The sequence below is a fragment of the Micromys minutus genome (genome assembly GCF_963924665.1).
Source record: "Micromys minutus genome assembly, chromosome: 19".
Lineage (NCBI taxonomy): Eukaryota > Metazoa > Chordata > Mammalia > Rodentia > Muridae > Micromys > Micromys minutus.
This window is the reverse complement of record NC_137954.1, coordinates 32,677,738-32,696,529: the sequence shown is the minus strand read 5'-3', so window position 1 is coordinate 32,696,529 and position 18,792 is coordinate 32,677,738. Positions and strand designations below refer to the sequence as shown.

Here is an 18,792-nt window from a genome sequence, read left to right as displayed (position 1 = left end):
TTTGAAAGCTGATCAGAAACCCAGTATAGGAGGCTTCTTGCTTAACTGTGGTAGGGAAGTTTAGTATTAATGTATGATTCAGTATACCAAAGTCCAGGCATATCTGAAAAAGGTGCTCACAGAAGTCAGACTAAAAAGTAAACAAAACCAGAAACAAGACCCAGTTAAGAGATGACTAGGGAAATAAAAACAAGGGACACCAGCACATCATGTGACTTGTAGTGCCGATTAGTCTTTGAAAGATTTATCTAAACATCTGATCTCACACACTAAGCACATAAATCCTTTTGAATAGGAATAAAATAAGGACACTTGGTAGAGCAATCTTTCATTTTGAGGTGTGCAAACATATATTTTAAATTTCTTTAAATAATTCCGGAGCATAGCACTTCCTTAAATTGATACCAATGAGAGTATCTCAGTTGCTCACACAAGACCTCTTCAGATGGGTCTGAATTATTTTTTTTTCTAGCACTGAGATGAGAGGATTTAGTGTAGAGCTCAAGAGCTTACATCCTCGACAAGTCTGAGACAACCAAACAGCAAATGAGACTCACTACATTTTACAAAGAGTGTCCTTGAAGTGGTGAGAAATCAAGAGCAAATCTTATTTTCTCACAATCTACCAAAAAGCATTTGACTTTACACTGTGTTTCACAACATTAACAGCGGGGTCTTTTTTTCTTTTTCTTTTCAATTAGAACTATCCTGAGAACTACTTTAAATTATCTTCTCAGATACAGCTTATCCCACCATCTGTCACTGTTGCCGAAAATTAAACAGTGAATGCAAACACATTTTGTGTCTAATCTTTTGAGGTTTACCGATTTCCCAGAAAGATGGGAACAAAGAACCTCAGCAATTGCTTGCTGCCTAGCATTGTCTTGGGGCCTCTCTGGTTGCTGCACGTCTAAAGCTCACATTGTAAAGAGAGAGACAGAGAAATACTATCCATAAATTGGCCTTCTTGACAAGTGCTGGAGAAGATGTCGCCCGGGATGCTCCGGGGACACAGAGGACAGTGAGTGTCGCACTTCACTTAGGTAGAGGTGAGAACAGTAAGGAGAGTAAATGTGTCTGGGTATTCTTGGGCTCTGGAAGGGTGGTGAAGAGGATTGTGGTCTCCACAGTGGGGGAGAAAGAAGAAAGGAGGAAGCTGAGTAACAAGTCGAGATACAACTGGGAGGAGGGGTTGTTGAGAAAAGAGGAGGAGAATTTGAAAGAATCTCCTGGGTGAAAATATCATGTTCAAAAAAAAAAAAAAAATCATGGCAAATCAGAATGTACATCACTCAGTGTGACAGACAAGAACTCGTCAGACTTAGAGTGCATGGAAGTCACTTTAATGTAAATTTTATAGTCTAATCCCATAGTTATAATGAAGAACCTGAATTCCCAGGTTTCTAACAAGCCCAGGATCCATAAAGTTGGTGCTGGTCCCTGGACTAAGTTCTAAGTAGGAATATATTAAAAACTCTACATATAAAATATTTGTCTCTGGGGAAATTGTGGGGCCCTCGATGTTGACCTGCTCTTATACTGCGCATGCGTCAGTGATGGAAGCAAGGCAGTGACCTCTGAACACCTCTGAACACCTCTTTTGTTCCTAATGCATTTTCGTTTTCTGTAGTGCAAGCTGCTTGATAGTGGGACAGCATTACATCATTACTTTCCATCATGTTTTGATTTTATATCTTCTTTCTCACTTTATCTTCCTTCTTGTTGAAAGTGATTTTGCAGCTTCCACATAAAAATCAGCCTGAAAGGATGGCCTCAATAAATATTGCCAACCCTTGTCAAAACTCAAAGGAAAACCTCCTAAGGAAGATGCACAGCTCGTCCATTAGAGAAACTTATGCCGGGACAGTGATTCTTTTTGTGTCAAGTTAAGCTCGAAGTAGTAAATGTACGAGTTTCATGTTACCAGCATCTTCCCTCATTCTGCAGCAGCCCAAATTTTACCTCCCTGGAGACTGAGGAGAAAATCTTTATACAAACTTAAATATCCCATCTCTAACCCAAAGGCCGTGGAAGCAATGGAGCCACTGATAAAATCACAGATGGGGAATCTGCATCCATATAACACGATTTTAAAGGCAGACCTTCCTGCATTTTGTTGTCGATTTTCCATGTCCTCGGAGCCCTGCATTTGGTGGTTTGGGAGATGAGGAGGTATACCTACGTCCAATATTGGTGTGCTGAGGTTGAAGAGTGCTTGACATGAAGTAATTCACTCACCGATCTTACTTAAAACCTATGATGTCACTCTATTTCCTTATTTAACTCTCAGGATAGTAATTAAATATACATACATACATATATATACATATATATATATATATATATATATATATATATATGCTTCTATAGTCTTAAATAAGCAAATGGAGTGAGTATTGTAGACAAGTAGCAACACATATCCCTTTGTGTATCTTTACCTCCAGCAAGTGTATCAAAAAGGAGAGAGATCTTCACTAAAAAATCAATGGGCAGAGTTTCTGTTCTTCCTTTGAATAGATGAATGAACATTTCCAAAGCCTTTGGGCACTACACCAGGCTTCCTAAAGCCTGGCCGTGTATGCCTGGTAGGCAGCTGCGTACATTTCAAGGCTTCTATTGCACTCCCTGTCTTCAGATCACCTGCTTACTAGTTTGGGGTCTAACTGACTCATTCAACCAGATGAATTTCCTTCTAGAGCAATTGCAGCCTGCTGACTTGCTGTTTCTACTGTTTCTTATCAGCAATGAGTAGCCTAGGACCTATCTCAGTTTACTTTTCAGCCCCTCTATGATCCCTAGCCCTATAAAAATAGATGCAGATTATGCCCCAACTCTGCACCCAAGTCCTGGAATGAATGGCACAAATGATCCACTAGTTCACCAAAGCAAATAGGGCATATGATAGAAACAGAACACAGAGGTCTCTTCCTAAATTCCTGCCCATAGGGCTTGAGTGACTCCTAAGAGGAAAAAATGCATTAATTTTTTTGTTTACAGACCCGTAGTAGTAGGCCAAGATTAGCTTGGCTATGCTCTTGTCTATCGCATATTAACAATTTCTAGCCTATATTAGCCTCCTATTCCTTCTTTGCCCTTGTCTTCTTACTTCAACCCTCTGTTTCCTCCATGACTATTTCCTTTCCTTTTATCTTTTTACTTTATCTTCCTTAAGAAAACAAAACAAAACAAACAAAAACCAAAATAAAACAAAACAAATGGGTGGGTGTTACTCTTTCTTTTTATTATTATTATTATTATTGTTGTTGTTGTTGCTGTTGTTATTATTAATATTTTTAATTGAACAATTTTATTTTAAAAAACAAAAATAAATTTACAGATTTTAAAAGGATTTTTTGAATAAAAGTATAAAAATACATTTTTGTCAGTACTTGATTTTTTTTTAAAGGTTTGAGAGTAAGCATTAAAATTTTACTAGTTGCAATGAGCATCAAGTACATGTAAAACAAAATGTAACCTGGAAATAGTCAAAGTTTTCTCACTATATAAAGATTAAGCATAATGATTTTTCTTGTTTTTTTTTTTTTTTTTTTTTTTTTTTTTTTTTTTTTTTTGACATTTGGTTTTTTGAACTTCAGATAACCTGTAAGTTGTTTCTGAGGTGTTCAGAGCTTTCTCGGATTAGTATCCAATTATCAGTGACTACAGATTATGACTGTTCTTTTGTAACTGTGTTACCTCACTAAGGATGATATTCTCTAGATGCATCCATTTTCTTAAGAATTTCATAAAGTCATTGTTTCTGATAGCTGAGTAGTATTCCATTGTGTAAATATACCACAATTTTTGTATCCATTCATTTACTGAAGGACATCTGGATTCTTTCCAGCTTCTGGCTACTATAAATACGGCTGCTATGAACATTATACTGCATGTTTCTTTGTTGTATGTTGGAGCATCTCTGGGATATATGCCCAGAAGTGAAATAACTGGGTATTCAGGTAGTACTGTGTCCAATTTTCTGAGGAACTGACAGGCTGATTTCCACAGTGGTTGTACCAGTTTACAAACTCACCAACATTGGAGAAGTGTTCCTCATTCTCTGCATCCTCACCAGCATCTGCTTTCATCTGAATTTTTGATCTTAGCCATTCTGACTGGTGTGAGGTGGAATCTCAGGGTTGTTTTGATTTGCATTTCCCTGATGGCTAAGGATGTTGAGCATTTCCTTAGGTGCTTCTCAGGCATTCGATATTCCTCAATTGAGAACTTTTTTTAGCTATGTACCCCATTTTTAATAGGGTTGTTTTATTCTCTGGTGTCTAACTTCTTGAGTTATTTGTATACCTTCTATATTAGGCCTCTATCAGATGTGGGATTGGTAAAGATCTTTTCCCAATCTATTGGCTGATGTTTTGTTTTCTTGACAGTGTCCTTAGCTTTACAGAAACTTTGTAATCTCATTAAGTCCCATTTGTTGATATTAGACCTTAGAGCACAAGTCATTGGTGTTCTGTTCAGGAAATTTTCTGCTGTGCCTATATATTCTAAGGTTTTCCTTACTTTCTATTCTAATAGTTTCAGTGTACCTGGTTTAATGTGGAGATCTTTGATCCACTTGCATTTGAGTTTTGTACAGGGAGATAAGTGTCTATTTCCATTCTTCTGCATGCTGAGTGCCAGTAGGACCAATATCATTTTGTGAAGAGGCTATCCTTTTACCATTGAATGTTTAAAGCTCTTTTGTCAAAAATCAACTGACTATATATATATATATATATATATATATATGTGAAGGCTCATTTCTGGATCTTCTATTCTATTCCATTGATCCATGTCCCTATCTCTGTACCAGTACCATGCAGTTTTTAGCAAAATTGCCTTGTAATATAACTTGAATTCAGGGATAGTGATACCTGTAGATGTTTTCTTGTTGTTGAGGATGGATTTCACTATTCTAGGCCATTTATTATTCCAGATAAAATTGCACATTGATCTTTCCAACTCTATGAAAGATTTGGTTGGAATTTTGATGGGAATTGCATTGAACTTACAGATTGCTTTTGGTAAAATGGCCATTTTTACAAGGTTGATCCTTCCAATCCATGAGCATGGAGATCTTTTCATTTTCTGAGTTCTTCCTTGATTTCCTTCTTTAGAGATTTGAAGTTCCTGTCATACAGGTCCTTCACTTACTTACTTAGAGTCATGCCAAAGTATTTCATATGGTTTGTGACTATTGTGAAGGGTATCTTTTCCCTAATTTCTTTCTCCACGTGTCTGTCCTGTGAGTAGAGGAAGGCTACTGATTTATTTTTGTTAATTTTATATCCAGCCACTTTGTTAAACTTTTTTATCAGCTTTAGAAGTTCTCTGGTGGAATTTTTGGGGTCACTTATTTACACTAGCATGTCATCTGCAAACAGTGATATGTTTACTTCTTCCTTTCTAATTTGTATCCCTTTGATTTCCTTTTGCTGTCGAAATTGGTCCGGCCAGGACTTTCAGTACTATGTGGAATAGGTAGGGAAAGAGTGGGCAGCCTTGTCTAGTCCCTGATTTTAGTGGGACCACTTCAAGTTTCTCATTGTGAAGTTTGATGTTGCTATTGGTTTGCTGTATATTGCTTTTATTATGCTTAGGTACGGGCCTTGGATTCCTGTTCTTTCCAAGACTTTTAACATGAAGGGGTGTTGAATTTTGTCAAATGCTTTCTTAGCATCTAGTGAGATGACCATGTGGTTTTTTTTCATTGTGTTTCTTCATATGGTGGATTACATTGATGCATCCCAGGGATGAAGCCTTCTTGATCATGGTAAATGATGGTTTTGATGTTTTCTTGGATTCAGTATTCAGGAATTTTGTTGAGTACTTTTGCCTCAATGTTCATAAATGAGATTGCTCTGAAGTTCACTTTCCTTGTAGGCTTTTAGTGTGGTTTAGGAACGACGGTTATTGTGGCCTGGAAAATTGAGTTAGGCACTGTTTCATCTGATTCTATTTTGTGGAATAGTTTGGAGAGTTTTGATATTAGGTTGGCAATAAATGTCTGACAGAATTCTTCACTGAACCCATCTGGACCTGGGCTTTTTGTGGTTGGGACACTTTTGATGACTGCATCTATTTATTTAGGGGTTATGGGATTATTTAAATGGTTTACCTGGTCCTGGTTTAACTTTAGTATCTGGTATCTGTCTAGGAATTCATGCATTTCCTCCAGATTTTCCAGCTTTGTTGAGTATAGGCTTTTGTAGTAGAATCTGATGATTTTTTGAAATTCCTCAGTTTCAGTTGCTTTTTCTCCACTTTCCTTTCTGATTTTGTTAATTTGGATACTCTCTCTTTTCCCTCTAGTTAGTCTGGCTAAGGGTTTATCAATCTTGTTGATTTTCTCAAAGGACCAGCTCTTGGTTTTGTTGATTCTTTGAATGGTTCTTTTTTTTTTCTATGCGGTCAATTTTTTCTCTGAATGTGATTATTTCTTGATGTTGACTCCTGTTCAGTGTATCTGCATCTTTTTGTTCTAGAGATTTCAACTGTGCTGTCAAGTTGCTAGAGTATGCTCTCTCCAGCTTCTTTTTGGAAGCACTCAGAGCTATAAATTTTCCTTTCAGTGATGCTTTCATTGCATTCCATAGGTTTGGGTATGCTGTGTTTTTATTTTTGTTAAATTATAGAAAATCCTTAATTTCTTTCTTTATTTCTTTTTTGACCATGCTATTGTTTAATAGAGCATTGTTTAATTTCCATGTGTATATGGGCTTTTTGTTGTCTTTGTTGTTATTAAAGACAAGCCTTAGACCACAGTGATCTAACAGGATGCATGGGAGTATTTCAATCTTCTTTTATCTATTGAGGTTCATTCTGTGACCAATTATGTCATCAGTTTTCAAGAAGGTGCAGTGAGGTGCTGAGAAGTTATATTCTTTTGTTTTAAAATGAAATGCTCTGTGGATGTCTATTAATTCCAATTAGTTCATAACCTCTGCTAGTTTCACGGTGACTTTGTTCAGTTTCTGTTTCCATGATGTGTCCATTGATGGGAGTGCGGTGTTGAGGTCTCCCACTATTATTGTGTGGGGTGCAATGTATTTTTTCAACTTTAGTGCAGTTTCTTTTATTAATATGGGTGCTCTTTTATTTGGAGAATATATATCAAGGATTGAGAGTTCCTCCTGACAAATTATCCCTGTAATGAGTAAAAAGAGTCCTTCCTTATCTTTTTTGATAACTTTTAGTTGAAAACCTACTTTATTTGATATTAGAATTGTCACTCCAGCTTGCTTCTTGGGGCCATTTGCTTGGAAGGTTTTTTCCCAAACTTTTACACTGAGATTGTGTCTGTTTTTGTCTCTGAGATGAGTTTCCTCTATGCAGTAAAATGCTGGATTCTGTTTATGTATCCAGTCTGATAGCCTATGTCTTTTTATTGGGGAATTGAGTCCATTTATGTTAACAGATATTAAGGAATAGTGGTTGCTGTTTCCTGCTATTTTTGCTTTTAGACATAGAATTGTGCCTATGTTTCTTTATTCTTTTGGTTTTCTTGCTTAGGTATTTTCTTGTTTTTACTAGGATGTAGTTTCCCTCCTTTTATTGCGTTTTCCACCTATAATTCGTTGTAGTGCTGGGTTTGTTGTCAGATATTGTGTTAATTGAGTTTTGTCCTGGAATATCTTGGTCTCTCCATCTATGGTGATTGAGAGTTTTGCTGGGTATAGCAGCTTGGGCTGGCACTTGTGTTCTCTTAGGGTCTGCATGATGCCTTTCCAGGATCTTCTAGCTTTCATAATTTCTGTTGAGAATTCGGGTGTGATTCTGATTGGTCTGCCTTTATATGTTACATGACCTTTTCCCCTTACTGCTTTGAGTATTCTTTCTTTGCTTTGGGCACTTGGCGTTTTGACTATTATGTGTCAGGAGGAATTTCTTTTCTGTTCCACTCTATTTGGAGTTCTGTAGGCTTCTTTTATGCTCAGAGTCATCTTATTCTTAAGGGTAGGAAAGTTTTCTTCTACAATTTTGTTGAAGATATTATTTACCCTCTTCTATTACTGTTGTCCATAAGTTTGGTCTTCTCATTGTGTCCTGGATCTCTTGGATATTTTGCGTTAGGAGCTTTTTGGGTTTTTTATCTTCTCTGACTGTTTTGTCTAGGTTTTCCATGTTGTCTTCAGCCCCTGAAATTCTCTCTTCCATCTCTTGTAATCTGTTGGAGATGCTTACATCTGTGACTACTGATTTCTTTTTTAGGTTTTCTACCTCCAGGGTTGTCTTATTATTGTTTCCATTTCCATTTTAAATTCCTATTCAGTTCCTTCATTTCTTTGGTTCTCTTTTCCTCTAGTTCTTTGATTTCTTTGAGTGTTGTTCTTATTTCCTCTTTAAAAGCTTCTATTTCTTTATGCTTTTCCTCCCATTCTTGTTTAACTGTCTCTATCATCATCTTGAGGTATGATTTCGGGTCTGAGTTTTCTTTTTCTGGAGTGTTTGGCATTCTGCTGTTTGCTGTGATGGGAGAGCTGGGTTCTGGTGTTGCCAGGTTGTCTTGGATTCCATTGGGAAAGTTCTTTTAGTTTCCTCTTGCCATCTTGTTATCTGCGATTTTACATGGTTTTGTTGTCAGTGATTGGTTCCTGTCTCTCTCTTGTACTTGGCCTGTGTCCCTGCATCTCCACTGTTCCAGGTGGCAAATGGTCTGAGTGTTTGGTTCGCGTGCACGGGCCATCTGGTTGGAAACTGAGTTCCTATGGCAGAGTTCCTGCTCCTTTGAACCAATGGGGGGGGGCTTCCGTGCACTTGGCCCAGACCTCTCAGCACCCTGGCTACTAGCAGCGCAGTCTCACCAGACCTGCATCCCTGGATCTCTGCTGTTCCTGGTGGCAGATGGCCTGAGTGTTTGGTCATTATTATTATTATTATTATTATTATTATTATTATTATTATTATTATTATTGTATATTCCCTGTATTTACTTTTCAAATGCTATCCCCTTTCCCCCTGCTCTTTCCTTTTTCTTGAATGTGCTGTAGTCCTCAGAGTATTCAAGTAGTCAGCAAGTAGCCTCCAAATTTCAATCCTTTAGACACTTTGTTAGATCCAATGATTTGTCATGAAATACAATCATTTACTGCAATAAAAGAAAAATGTTAGCAAACTGTACTCATGCCCTGAACTTATAAAACTAATTCACAACCTCACACTTAGGAGTAGGGTACTATTAAGAACATGCTTTTTGTTGAATTGATTTACTTTTTAAAACACTGATTTTTAAGAAAAGATATCTATATCTCAGAAATTTTCATGTGAAGTCATTAGGTATATTTCAAAAAAAATTAATTGTGCATACTCTATATAATGAACAACATTCAGGCTTAAGCACTCGATTTAAGACATGAGGATCTCTTCGAATTTTAAATTGTCATATTTTTCAGAAGAAAAATAATATTTAAGTGCTTATAAAATTTTATCAGATTTTTAGCATTAAAAGTGGGGGTGTTAATTTTCTACTGCCAATCTTGTGATGAGAAAACATCTCAACCTTCAGTTTTTGTCATCTCTTAAAAATATAGCAATAATTGTAAACATTTAAAAATATGTGTGCTTTGCTGTTCATAGACAAACCCAGCAAGGTCTGATCCAGGTATAGGGAAGCATTTCAAAACTTAGACACAGACAAGTTGGAGAAAATTCTGCCACCAGAGAGATGCTACGGGTGTAACTGGCTCTTGCTCTGCTCTATTCTTTCTGGTGTCATATCATACTACATTTATGGATAAAATTATTTTTACCTTCATTTTTTAAAAAATGAGATGAGTATTTTATGATGCATTGGCTTGGCAGAGCTGAGTTAATGTGACAAGTGAGAAAGCTTTATTTGGTTTTAAAAGCTGCCTAAGAAAAGTGGCTAGCATTGTCAGAAGTCAGGCAGATGGGACTGTATCCATTTAAGTACTCTGGGAAGCAATGGCTTACAGTTTTCTGTTCATAGTATAACTGTCCATACTGTTTCCAATTCCCAAAGCAATCCCAATGAGAAAATGCCAGTTCGAATGGGACTGGTTGTGTTGAATACAATCAGGAAAAAAAAAATGGTTTTGATGCCATGCAATCTTTCATTCACTCTGCATTTCTAAGGAGATAGATGAGTCACTGGACTGACTGTATTCTCTTCCTTTTGTGTTTGGGGCACACAGCAAGGAGGAGTCACCACTGATGCATGAAGTTTCAGAGACACAGCAGATCACCAGCAGTGCAGCAGGCAACCTGGCTGGCTCCATCACGGCCTGTAAAAAGGTAACCCTTCCTCTTGACACATTCTTCCCCCCCCCCCCCCCCCAGTGAAACAGAACCTAAGCTTAGCCTTTTGAGCATGTTTCCTTATGTAGAGACCCAAGAACAACCAAATGACACACATTTAGATTTACCAAGTGTGACTTGATGATACTTTTGAAAATGCAATTCATAGAATTGATATAACTTAACAATGCCTAAAGTCCTAGCTTGAAAATTATAAGCCTTGTTGCTTACCCACCCCAACCCCACCTGTTCTTCAGGGCCTGAGCTCAGCTGTATCTATAGAGAATAACCACTTGCATATGGACAATCTTTTCAGGTTTTCAATGGCTTGACCTACTGTTTTTGAGCTGTATCATATTTAAGAAAACCTTTTGACCCCCAAAGGGTAGATAGAGTATGGCTTCCCATTGAGTGAGGTGTACTTAGCTTACCTTAAAAGCAGAATTGTATTTTCTAAAATCATGGCTGAACAACTACAATCTTCCTTCACGATACCTGCAGAAAATAGTTGTTTGTGAAACATAAAATAACCTAATTTAAAAAAACCCTATTTTTTATTCTGTCAATCCAAATAAGGCCCCAAACTTAAGGCAAAGTGTCTAAGATCCTGATTCCCCAGTTGATATTCTGTCATTATTTAATGCTGATTTATAGAGGACAGTGAGCTGCTTCTCACTCAAAGTATGCCACAAATTATTTTACTAAATATATACATACATGTGTACTACTTATATGTAATATATATTAAGTATTTATATATTTGTGTATATCTTGAATATATATATATATATATATATATATATATATATATATATATATATATACCAAGTTGTTGAGTACTGTACCCACTTAATCAGCTTATTTATTGTTTTATCTAGGCAATTTTTTAGAAAAAATGATAGTTTTAAAGTATAAAACAACAAGCATATACCTTAGAAAATGGAATTAATATAGAAAGAAAACAGTAAACACAATTTTCTCAATGTATTTTTATGTTATGTGTACCAGATTTCCTTACCTAAGACAGAACAACCAAGATAAATCAGTTTACATAGGAAAAATGTACTTCAGGTCATAGTTTCAAAGGTTCAGGTCTGTGGTATTTTGACCCTGTTGTTTCTGTGTTTGTGATGAGTTAAATGATGGTGTAGACATGCATGACAGTGAAATGTCCTGTATCCCCATCGGGGACATGCCTCTAAAGATCAAACTTTCCTCCACACTACCAAAATGTTCTGCATCCTCTCAATGGTACGACAATCTTTGGATCAAGTGTCCAAACACAGCCTTTATGAGTGATTTAAGATGAAATCAAACTCAACTATTCACTCAAACCCAATTAGCAAATAAATCTAAGTAAAACCTTTTAATAGGATGTATTATGATTTTTCCTGATATTTATTACGTATAGGCTGTAGCAGAATTGATGCTTTAAGTCCCAATTATTAATGTAGGATGCTGTGATGATGTCCTACCACTCAAAATAATTTTTAGCTTTTTTTTTTTAAAGATGTAAGCTGCAACCTTCAAACATTAGGTACATTTCCAGGGCTGTAACTTTAAATCATAAGTACTTAACAGATACTATTTTTTTATAGAGCCAGTGGATTTTTTTCAATGCATTCTAATTTCTAAGGCACATACATTCCTCTTGGTGGGAGTCTGTGTGGTATTTGAAAGGACTGAAGCCACAATGCTTGGATCTGACTGCCAGCTCCTCATTCATTGTGAACTGTGTGATTTGCAGCAAATGATTAGCTCTGGATGTCTCAATTTCCCCATCTGAAAAATGAAGATAACGATATTACCCACCTCAAAGAATTGAGATATGACCAGAAAGAGGCAACAGATATCAAGTGCTAAGGACAATGGCTAGCATATTGTAAACAACCAAAGACAAAAATTACCTCCTACTAATATTATTAGACAGGATAATTTTATCAGAGAGTGCACAGTCTCGGATAAATAAATTAATAGTTAAAGAGTAATTTATGATTTCAGCTTGGTTGTAATCATTTCTATCGGGGGGCAGGAAGGTGGCCATATTTCTTTCTGTTTTAAAAATTCATGTTAGGACACTAGTGGACTGACATCTTATAGAAGCTGGAAGTTTACTCAAAATAATTAAAACCATTTGTGTGTGATGCAGAGAGCTTGAGTCATATAACAATGCTAGGCCAGTTGGCTATATAGCACAATAATGCTTCAGTGAAAACAAATTAAACTCCACTCTAATAGATTTTATGATTATACATGTGATATTTCTGTATACCCATATGAATCTGTGCATAAAGACATTTACACACATATAGATAAGATATAAAAGTTTTCCGAAATAGCCTCATTCATTCTACAATTGTTTCTAAACAATTTATAGTAGGTTTACTCATATAAAATTTCCTTTCAGTATAATCCCAAAATGATCAAACGTAGGCAAGTTCACAAGGTTCAACTTAAATATGTTCTAAAGCTGCTTACATCATGACAGTAGATACAAAGATGGATTACAAACCACCCTTAACAGGAAAATGTGTAATCTAGTTTAACAGATAATTCTGTTTTCTCATGTGGAAAGTAAAGCAGGAATTCACAAATTAATTATAGTCTTATCTCAAGACAGTCTAGCATAGGTGAGAAAGAAGTCTTCTCTGAAAGACTGCTTGTTTTCTAATGAGAGACATGAAGACAGTGAGTCCAGATGGGAAGCAAGATGTAGAGAAACTGAAAGAAGTGGAGGCAGTGGGAATCCATAATCAGGATAAATCATATGACAGGAACTCTACTTTCAATAAAATAAAATGAAGAAGCAAGATGCAAGAGAGAACCCAGGGGGGCAACAGTTGCTATGGGGAAGTGCATTTGACTTAGGGCCAGTGCTTGGCAATGATCAGTATGGGTGCACAAAATATCCATCCAATGGTCTGCAGCTAATTAGCTAAGACCTTTGTGTACTTCTACGTTTAAGAATCTTCATAATGTATCTTGTTTATTTCAAATATGCCCTATATGTATACTTAAATGATTGCTTGGTAGTAATTGGTTAGTCACAGTCGAACACCATTTGGGGCGGAACTCTTAAGGCTGGGGAGACAGCTCACTGGGTAGACAGCTTGCTGTGAACTCATGAGGACCTGAGTTTGAATCCCCAGAACCCATAAAAAACTCAAAATACAGCAGCAAATGCACTTGTCACCTGCCCCCTCCAGATGGAAGGCAGAAACAGGAGAGTCAACAGAAGTTCCAGATGCCAGAAGTTGTCATGCATCATATACAGTAGTAAACAACCAGAGAGAACCTGTTGCAAACAAGACAGAAGGCGAGGACTAACACCTAAGGTACCCACATTTGCACTGTGCTCTGGCACACCTTCACCCACACCTATGAACACACACGCATTCCAAAGTAACCCACAATGTTTAGCCCTTCTATGTCCTCACATCTTAGATGCTTAGCAATAAGACAGTAAATAATTCCATAGCTTTGATATCTTTACTACCAGTTAATCTCAATGATCACTGATCATTTTTCAAACTTATTAATCACAGATAAAGGACTGTGGAAGTGAGCATCTCACGCTCATAATTGTACATATACAGACGTACAGACAACTGGGACTCATGCCTTGGGCAGTTGGAAACAAATGTAGCTTTGGCACATGGGGGACTGAAGGAAGTATTCAAGGTCAACCTTGATTATTACCTGATCCTCCTGGGACACATGATGAGACATTGTGTCAAAAATACACACATAAGACAGGGGGTAGGGGGAGGGAGAGGGAGAAGGAGAGAAAGAGGAAAAGGGGGAAGGGCAGAGAGAGGGAGAGAGAGAGAGACAGAGACAGAGACAGAGAGACAGAGAGACAGACAGAGAGAGAATCATCCCAAAGCAGATCAAAAGATCAGGTTGATTGCATGGTAAAGGATGCAAAGTTTACCATCCAGCTGGACCAACCTTCACACTAGTCAGAGTGTAATAAAAGTCACAAGGGCAATTGGAACTTTCGTGACTTTTTAAACCCTGAATGTAATAGCCTCAACCTTACTAGTCTTTAAGCCTTCTCATCAGAACTGATATATTTCTAAAGAAGGTTGTAGAAGAAATAAGGAAAGAATCAGAGGATAATGTAGTTGACACATAACCACTCACTGAAAAGCACCAAGGTGATTTCTTTTATACGTTTCACAAGGAATCTCTCAGGGCTTCAGAATCTCACCCAGCTCTGCTGGACACTGGAAGTCATGGCTGCAAAAACACCAATATGTCAGAAAATACACTTGGATAAAACTATTCAAATGAAGAATTCTTCCATTTATACTTTTGACACTCAGAGGATGCTTTTCCACAGATTTAAGATGACCACATAGTAGTGGATTCAGACACTGTCTAGAATGTTGGTGATAGAATTTCTCTAGTCTCGAAAGTGCTCTGGTGCACAAAATAAGCTCCATGATCATGCTAACTCTAGCAGCAGAAATGTTCCATCCTGCGTTTTAATACTGCAGGTGTGTTTCATTATCACTGAGTATTCAGGTCTGTTTGTGTGTGCAGATGCATTTATGTGGTGCAGGAGAATGTGTGAGGGTGCATGTGTGAGTGTGTCTTGTTGCGGGGCTGTGCCTGTGTGTGTTTGTGTACACGTGTGAGATGTGTGAGTAGAAAGTTTTAGTTGTCTAGACTAAACCCTAGACTCCATCCATCTCTCTTTCTAGCTTGGAATTCACCAAAAAAGCTAGGCTGGCCAGTCAGTAAGCTTCAAGATCTAGTGGCTTGTCTTCCTCTTCCCAGCCCTGGGATTACCAAAAAATATTGGATTTCTGATTCATTTGGTCTTTAATTTAATAACATGTTTAGGAAATAGAATATGTTTTGATTATAATCTTCTAAGTCCGCTCATATTTTACTTTCAAATATAAATTCTGGGCAATGAGCTCATACCTCCATGCTTATGGAGAAGGACTTTAAATTACTCAGCTATCACCTAGCTCCTCACCTCTGCTTTTAAGAGCTAGGATTATCAGATAAATTTATACTAAGATGCTTGCTATTTCAGATCCTAATATAGCAGAGACAAAAATCCTGCTGCTGCTCCAGCTGCTACAAGTTCCCTTTCTCTTAACTGACATTGATAATAAAACTTGTGGTGCTTGAACATGGCCTTAGACACTTACTGAGCAAATCTATTGGTCCATCAAAGTAGAAAGGTGTCTTAGTCATTTGCCTGCCACTCTGATTTAGTGAGCATGCAAGTCTTGGATATGTTTTAATGTTCAAAACCTGATTCTCAAAACTGTGAAGGTGAAATGTTGGACACACACTGCAGAAAACTGAGAAAAGTCAGGGTGGGGAAAAAGAATTATTATTCTCTCCCAGTGACCCTGGACCAGCTTCTCTCAAAGCATTTCTAATGTTCCTCTTATCACAACTCCTTATATAATAAATTGAACTAGCCAAGATGATTTGCAAGAATTTTCTACTATATAAGTTATTATAATTTTTATATTTATTGAACTTTAAGTGGAGTCTTTATTGTATTTGTATAAAATCAAAAGTTTATTATTGCAAAGCAGTGGAATCAGAAAACTATCTGAATGTAGAACCCATCCAAGCACTTGAACTCGATCCCAGGTTTGGGATCTATGGGTGTGATGTGAGTCGGAAGGAGACGTTCCATTTGATTTCTTACATGTGAAATAATAAAGTTTCTAAATAGAATTGATATGAAGAATGGCTTTTGAGAGAAAAATTGACACTCTGAAATATCTTTCCCTTTCCATCTCATGTTGATTAATGCCTCTTAAATTTGGATTTATCTAAGGCAGTTGACAGAGAGCCTATCAGGTGCCTAGAGACAGAGTGCTATCTTCCGATGGCATCTGGTTGTTCTCTTTGAAGTTTCAAGGATTCTTTCCTGTGTTTGACCCTTAAAGTGGCTTAAATGTGCTTCATGTATATCTGCAGAGGGACCAACCAGGTCTTCTTGATGCTTTCTTTCATTCTGTAAAACGCCCTTACATCTAAATTCAAATCTTTTTGAAGACATGCAATTAGCAACAGCAATTCAGCAAATATATGGAGGAACATAAATTCAAATGATCCAACTAATATCTCTAAGAAAAGAACTGTTTGGAGCAAAAACCCAGCATTGCTTCCAAGAAGCTAATGGTTTTTACCAAGCCAGAGAGTTGCATAGTCACATGGTGGAGAATGGGTATGGTGTTCTGTGTTAGTAATAGCTTTTCCCATTCAGATTGGAACTACTTAGATAATGGGATAATGAAGAAAAAAATACACTGCAGTCTAAAGGAGGGGCTATTCCTCTGTGTCCTATAAAGGTCATGGAAGTCCCTGCATCGTCTCTGTGACTCGGTAACACCTAGTGGCCTTCATGTCTAGCATATGATCCAGAATGGCCTCATCACTTTTTGCTAAAATTTCTGGATAGATGCTCTATTTTATATCCATTCTGCAGCAGTAAAAAATGGAAACTTGGTAAGGGGCCCTGTGATGGAGGTACAGCTCATCAGCTAAAAGCACTGTCTGCTTTTCCAGAGAACCTGAGTTCAACTCCCAACTTCTATATGGCAGCTCATGACATCAGTTCTAGGGGAGTTGGTACCCACTTTTAGACACTCTGGCATTGAAAGCACATGGTGTACAGACATGCACAGGCAAAAATAAAATCCACTTACATAAAAACAATAAATAATAAGTGGAAACTTTTATAAAGAAAAGACAAGAAGTTATCATGTAAATCATATTTTAAAATGGCTAAGTTAGAAAGTTTAAAGGGATATTTTTGGAGATAAGGATTACTAGACTCTGGGATGCTGACAAGAAACAATCCATGGGATGAAGTAAGGGGGATGTGTAAAGACAGAACTTGTGTGGAAGCAGTGGGGAGGGAGGGAGGAGAGCATGACGAGACATGTGTTGAAGTCAAGGTTAGCAAATCTGCATGGCAGGGAAGGTTACACAGAAGACAAACATTGAGTATTTATGCCAAAGCATCTGGAGTAGTGATACTGCTGAGACCCTTCAGAGGGGCGTGAAGGCCAGTGAGGGAACAGAAAAGATAACTGTGTGTCCAGAATCTGCCCCATTGTACATGATGAACACACACCAAGATTTTCTCCAAGAGCATTTTCACTAACTCCTAAAGAAACTTGAGCGCGTCTAGATCCACTTCACATATAGGAGGCTTCAGGGTCGCACTGAGGACAAAATGCAAATAGTGAAGGCTTCCAGCAGGGATTCATTTCCTCTGCTGTCAGTAAAAGCAGGTCAGGATGCTAAATGTCTTCTCTTGTCATTGGAGCAGTTGAGTTCACCCTGAACCCAAGAGGAGAGGCTGCCCTCAGTTTATTCTTGGGAAAACTTCACACTGTGACTATTTGTGGGATGATCTATCTAACACTACCAATTACACATTACTTTTCAATATGAATATTCCAATATTCTCTATTCCAAAAGTTAGTGTGGTGGAGGACCACTTTTATGGCCTCCTCCCCTTTCCCTCCAATAAGTTTGCTATCTAATGCCTCAGAGTCAATACGCCCACCTTATTCTTGTGTCTTTCCTACTGTTTGGATGTCTCCAAAAGGATCTTGCCCAGCTCTTTCTTTCTCTTAAACCAAAAAAAGTAGGACTCAGAAAATCTAAGATAGCCTAGAATATTTTGTGAAAATTGAATGATACTGTACTTTTGGAACTGCATTCTTTCCTTCTGAGTGCTTGCAGTTACCACAAACTTGCTCTAAACTGGAACCTAAATCTCTCTATCCTGGAATTGAAGGGGTCTTGAGTTTTGAAAATACAATCTGGCATTTGCATTTCTCTCTCCTTCTTTGGGTACTTGGAAAAAGACTTCCCACTCTGTTCGCTGTCACCAGCATTGGAGTCTCTTCTCTTCTCTCAATCCTGCATCTAAAAACCCCTTCACTTTAGGAAACTACAGTGTGCTCTCCTCTCTCCCCAGTCAACCCTGGCAGCATACATATTTTCTCATTTTCCTCCAGGCTCATCCTATTGCTATTATGCCTAGTTTTCCATTCAGCCAATTTCAGAGAAGAAAAAAGAACACAGTTGTTTTGAGTATACCTTTGGCTCAGACATCTTTCTGAGAGAGCCTAAATTTTTTGCTTACCTACAGTTACCAGCTTATTGTTTCTCAACCCCTTTAATTGAGTTTTTCACAGAAGTTGACAAAGACCATTAAAAAGCACAGATGTTTACATTATAATTCACAACAGTAGTAAAATTACAGTTATGAAGTAGCAATGAAAATAATTTTATGTTTAGGAGTCACCACAACATGCAACACAAAATACAGCACAACTGTATTAGAGGAACATGGCATTAGGAAGGTTGAGGATCACTGTACTAAGCTCATTTCTTTTGTTCATGAAGGTGACTCACCCTGGAAGAACTACCCCAAGGCTCATGCTCTCCCAGAACATCTATGAGCAAATTTGTCTCTTAAGTTACCTGTCTACTAGGAGGCTGCTAATGTGCTTTATGTTTCCAATGGCTTCTTCC

The 18,792-nt window shown here is 37.5% G+C and overlaps 1 protein-coding gene across 4 annotated transcripts in view; it reads left to right on the top strand.

Moving 5' to 3' along the window:
* Positions 1-18,792, top strand: part of SPHKAP (SPHK1 interactor, AKAP domain containing) — a gene marked incomplete at both ends in the record, with an annotated part of 159,652 nt that overhangs the window by 32,575 nt on the left and 108,285 nt on the right. For 2 of the 4 annotated variants that reach the window (XM_080932940.1, XM_080932938.1), the window contains one exon: positions 10,155-10,254. In XM_080932940.1, the coding sequence (XP_080789066.1) occupies positions 10,155-10,254 (100 nt within the window). The remainder of the gene's footprint in view (positions 1-10,154; positions 10,255-18,792) is intronic. The other 2 variants (XM_080932939.1, XM_080932937.1) reach the window with 1 other exon arrangement.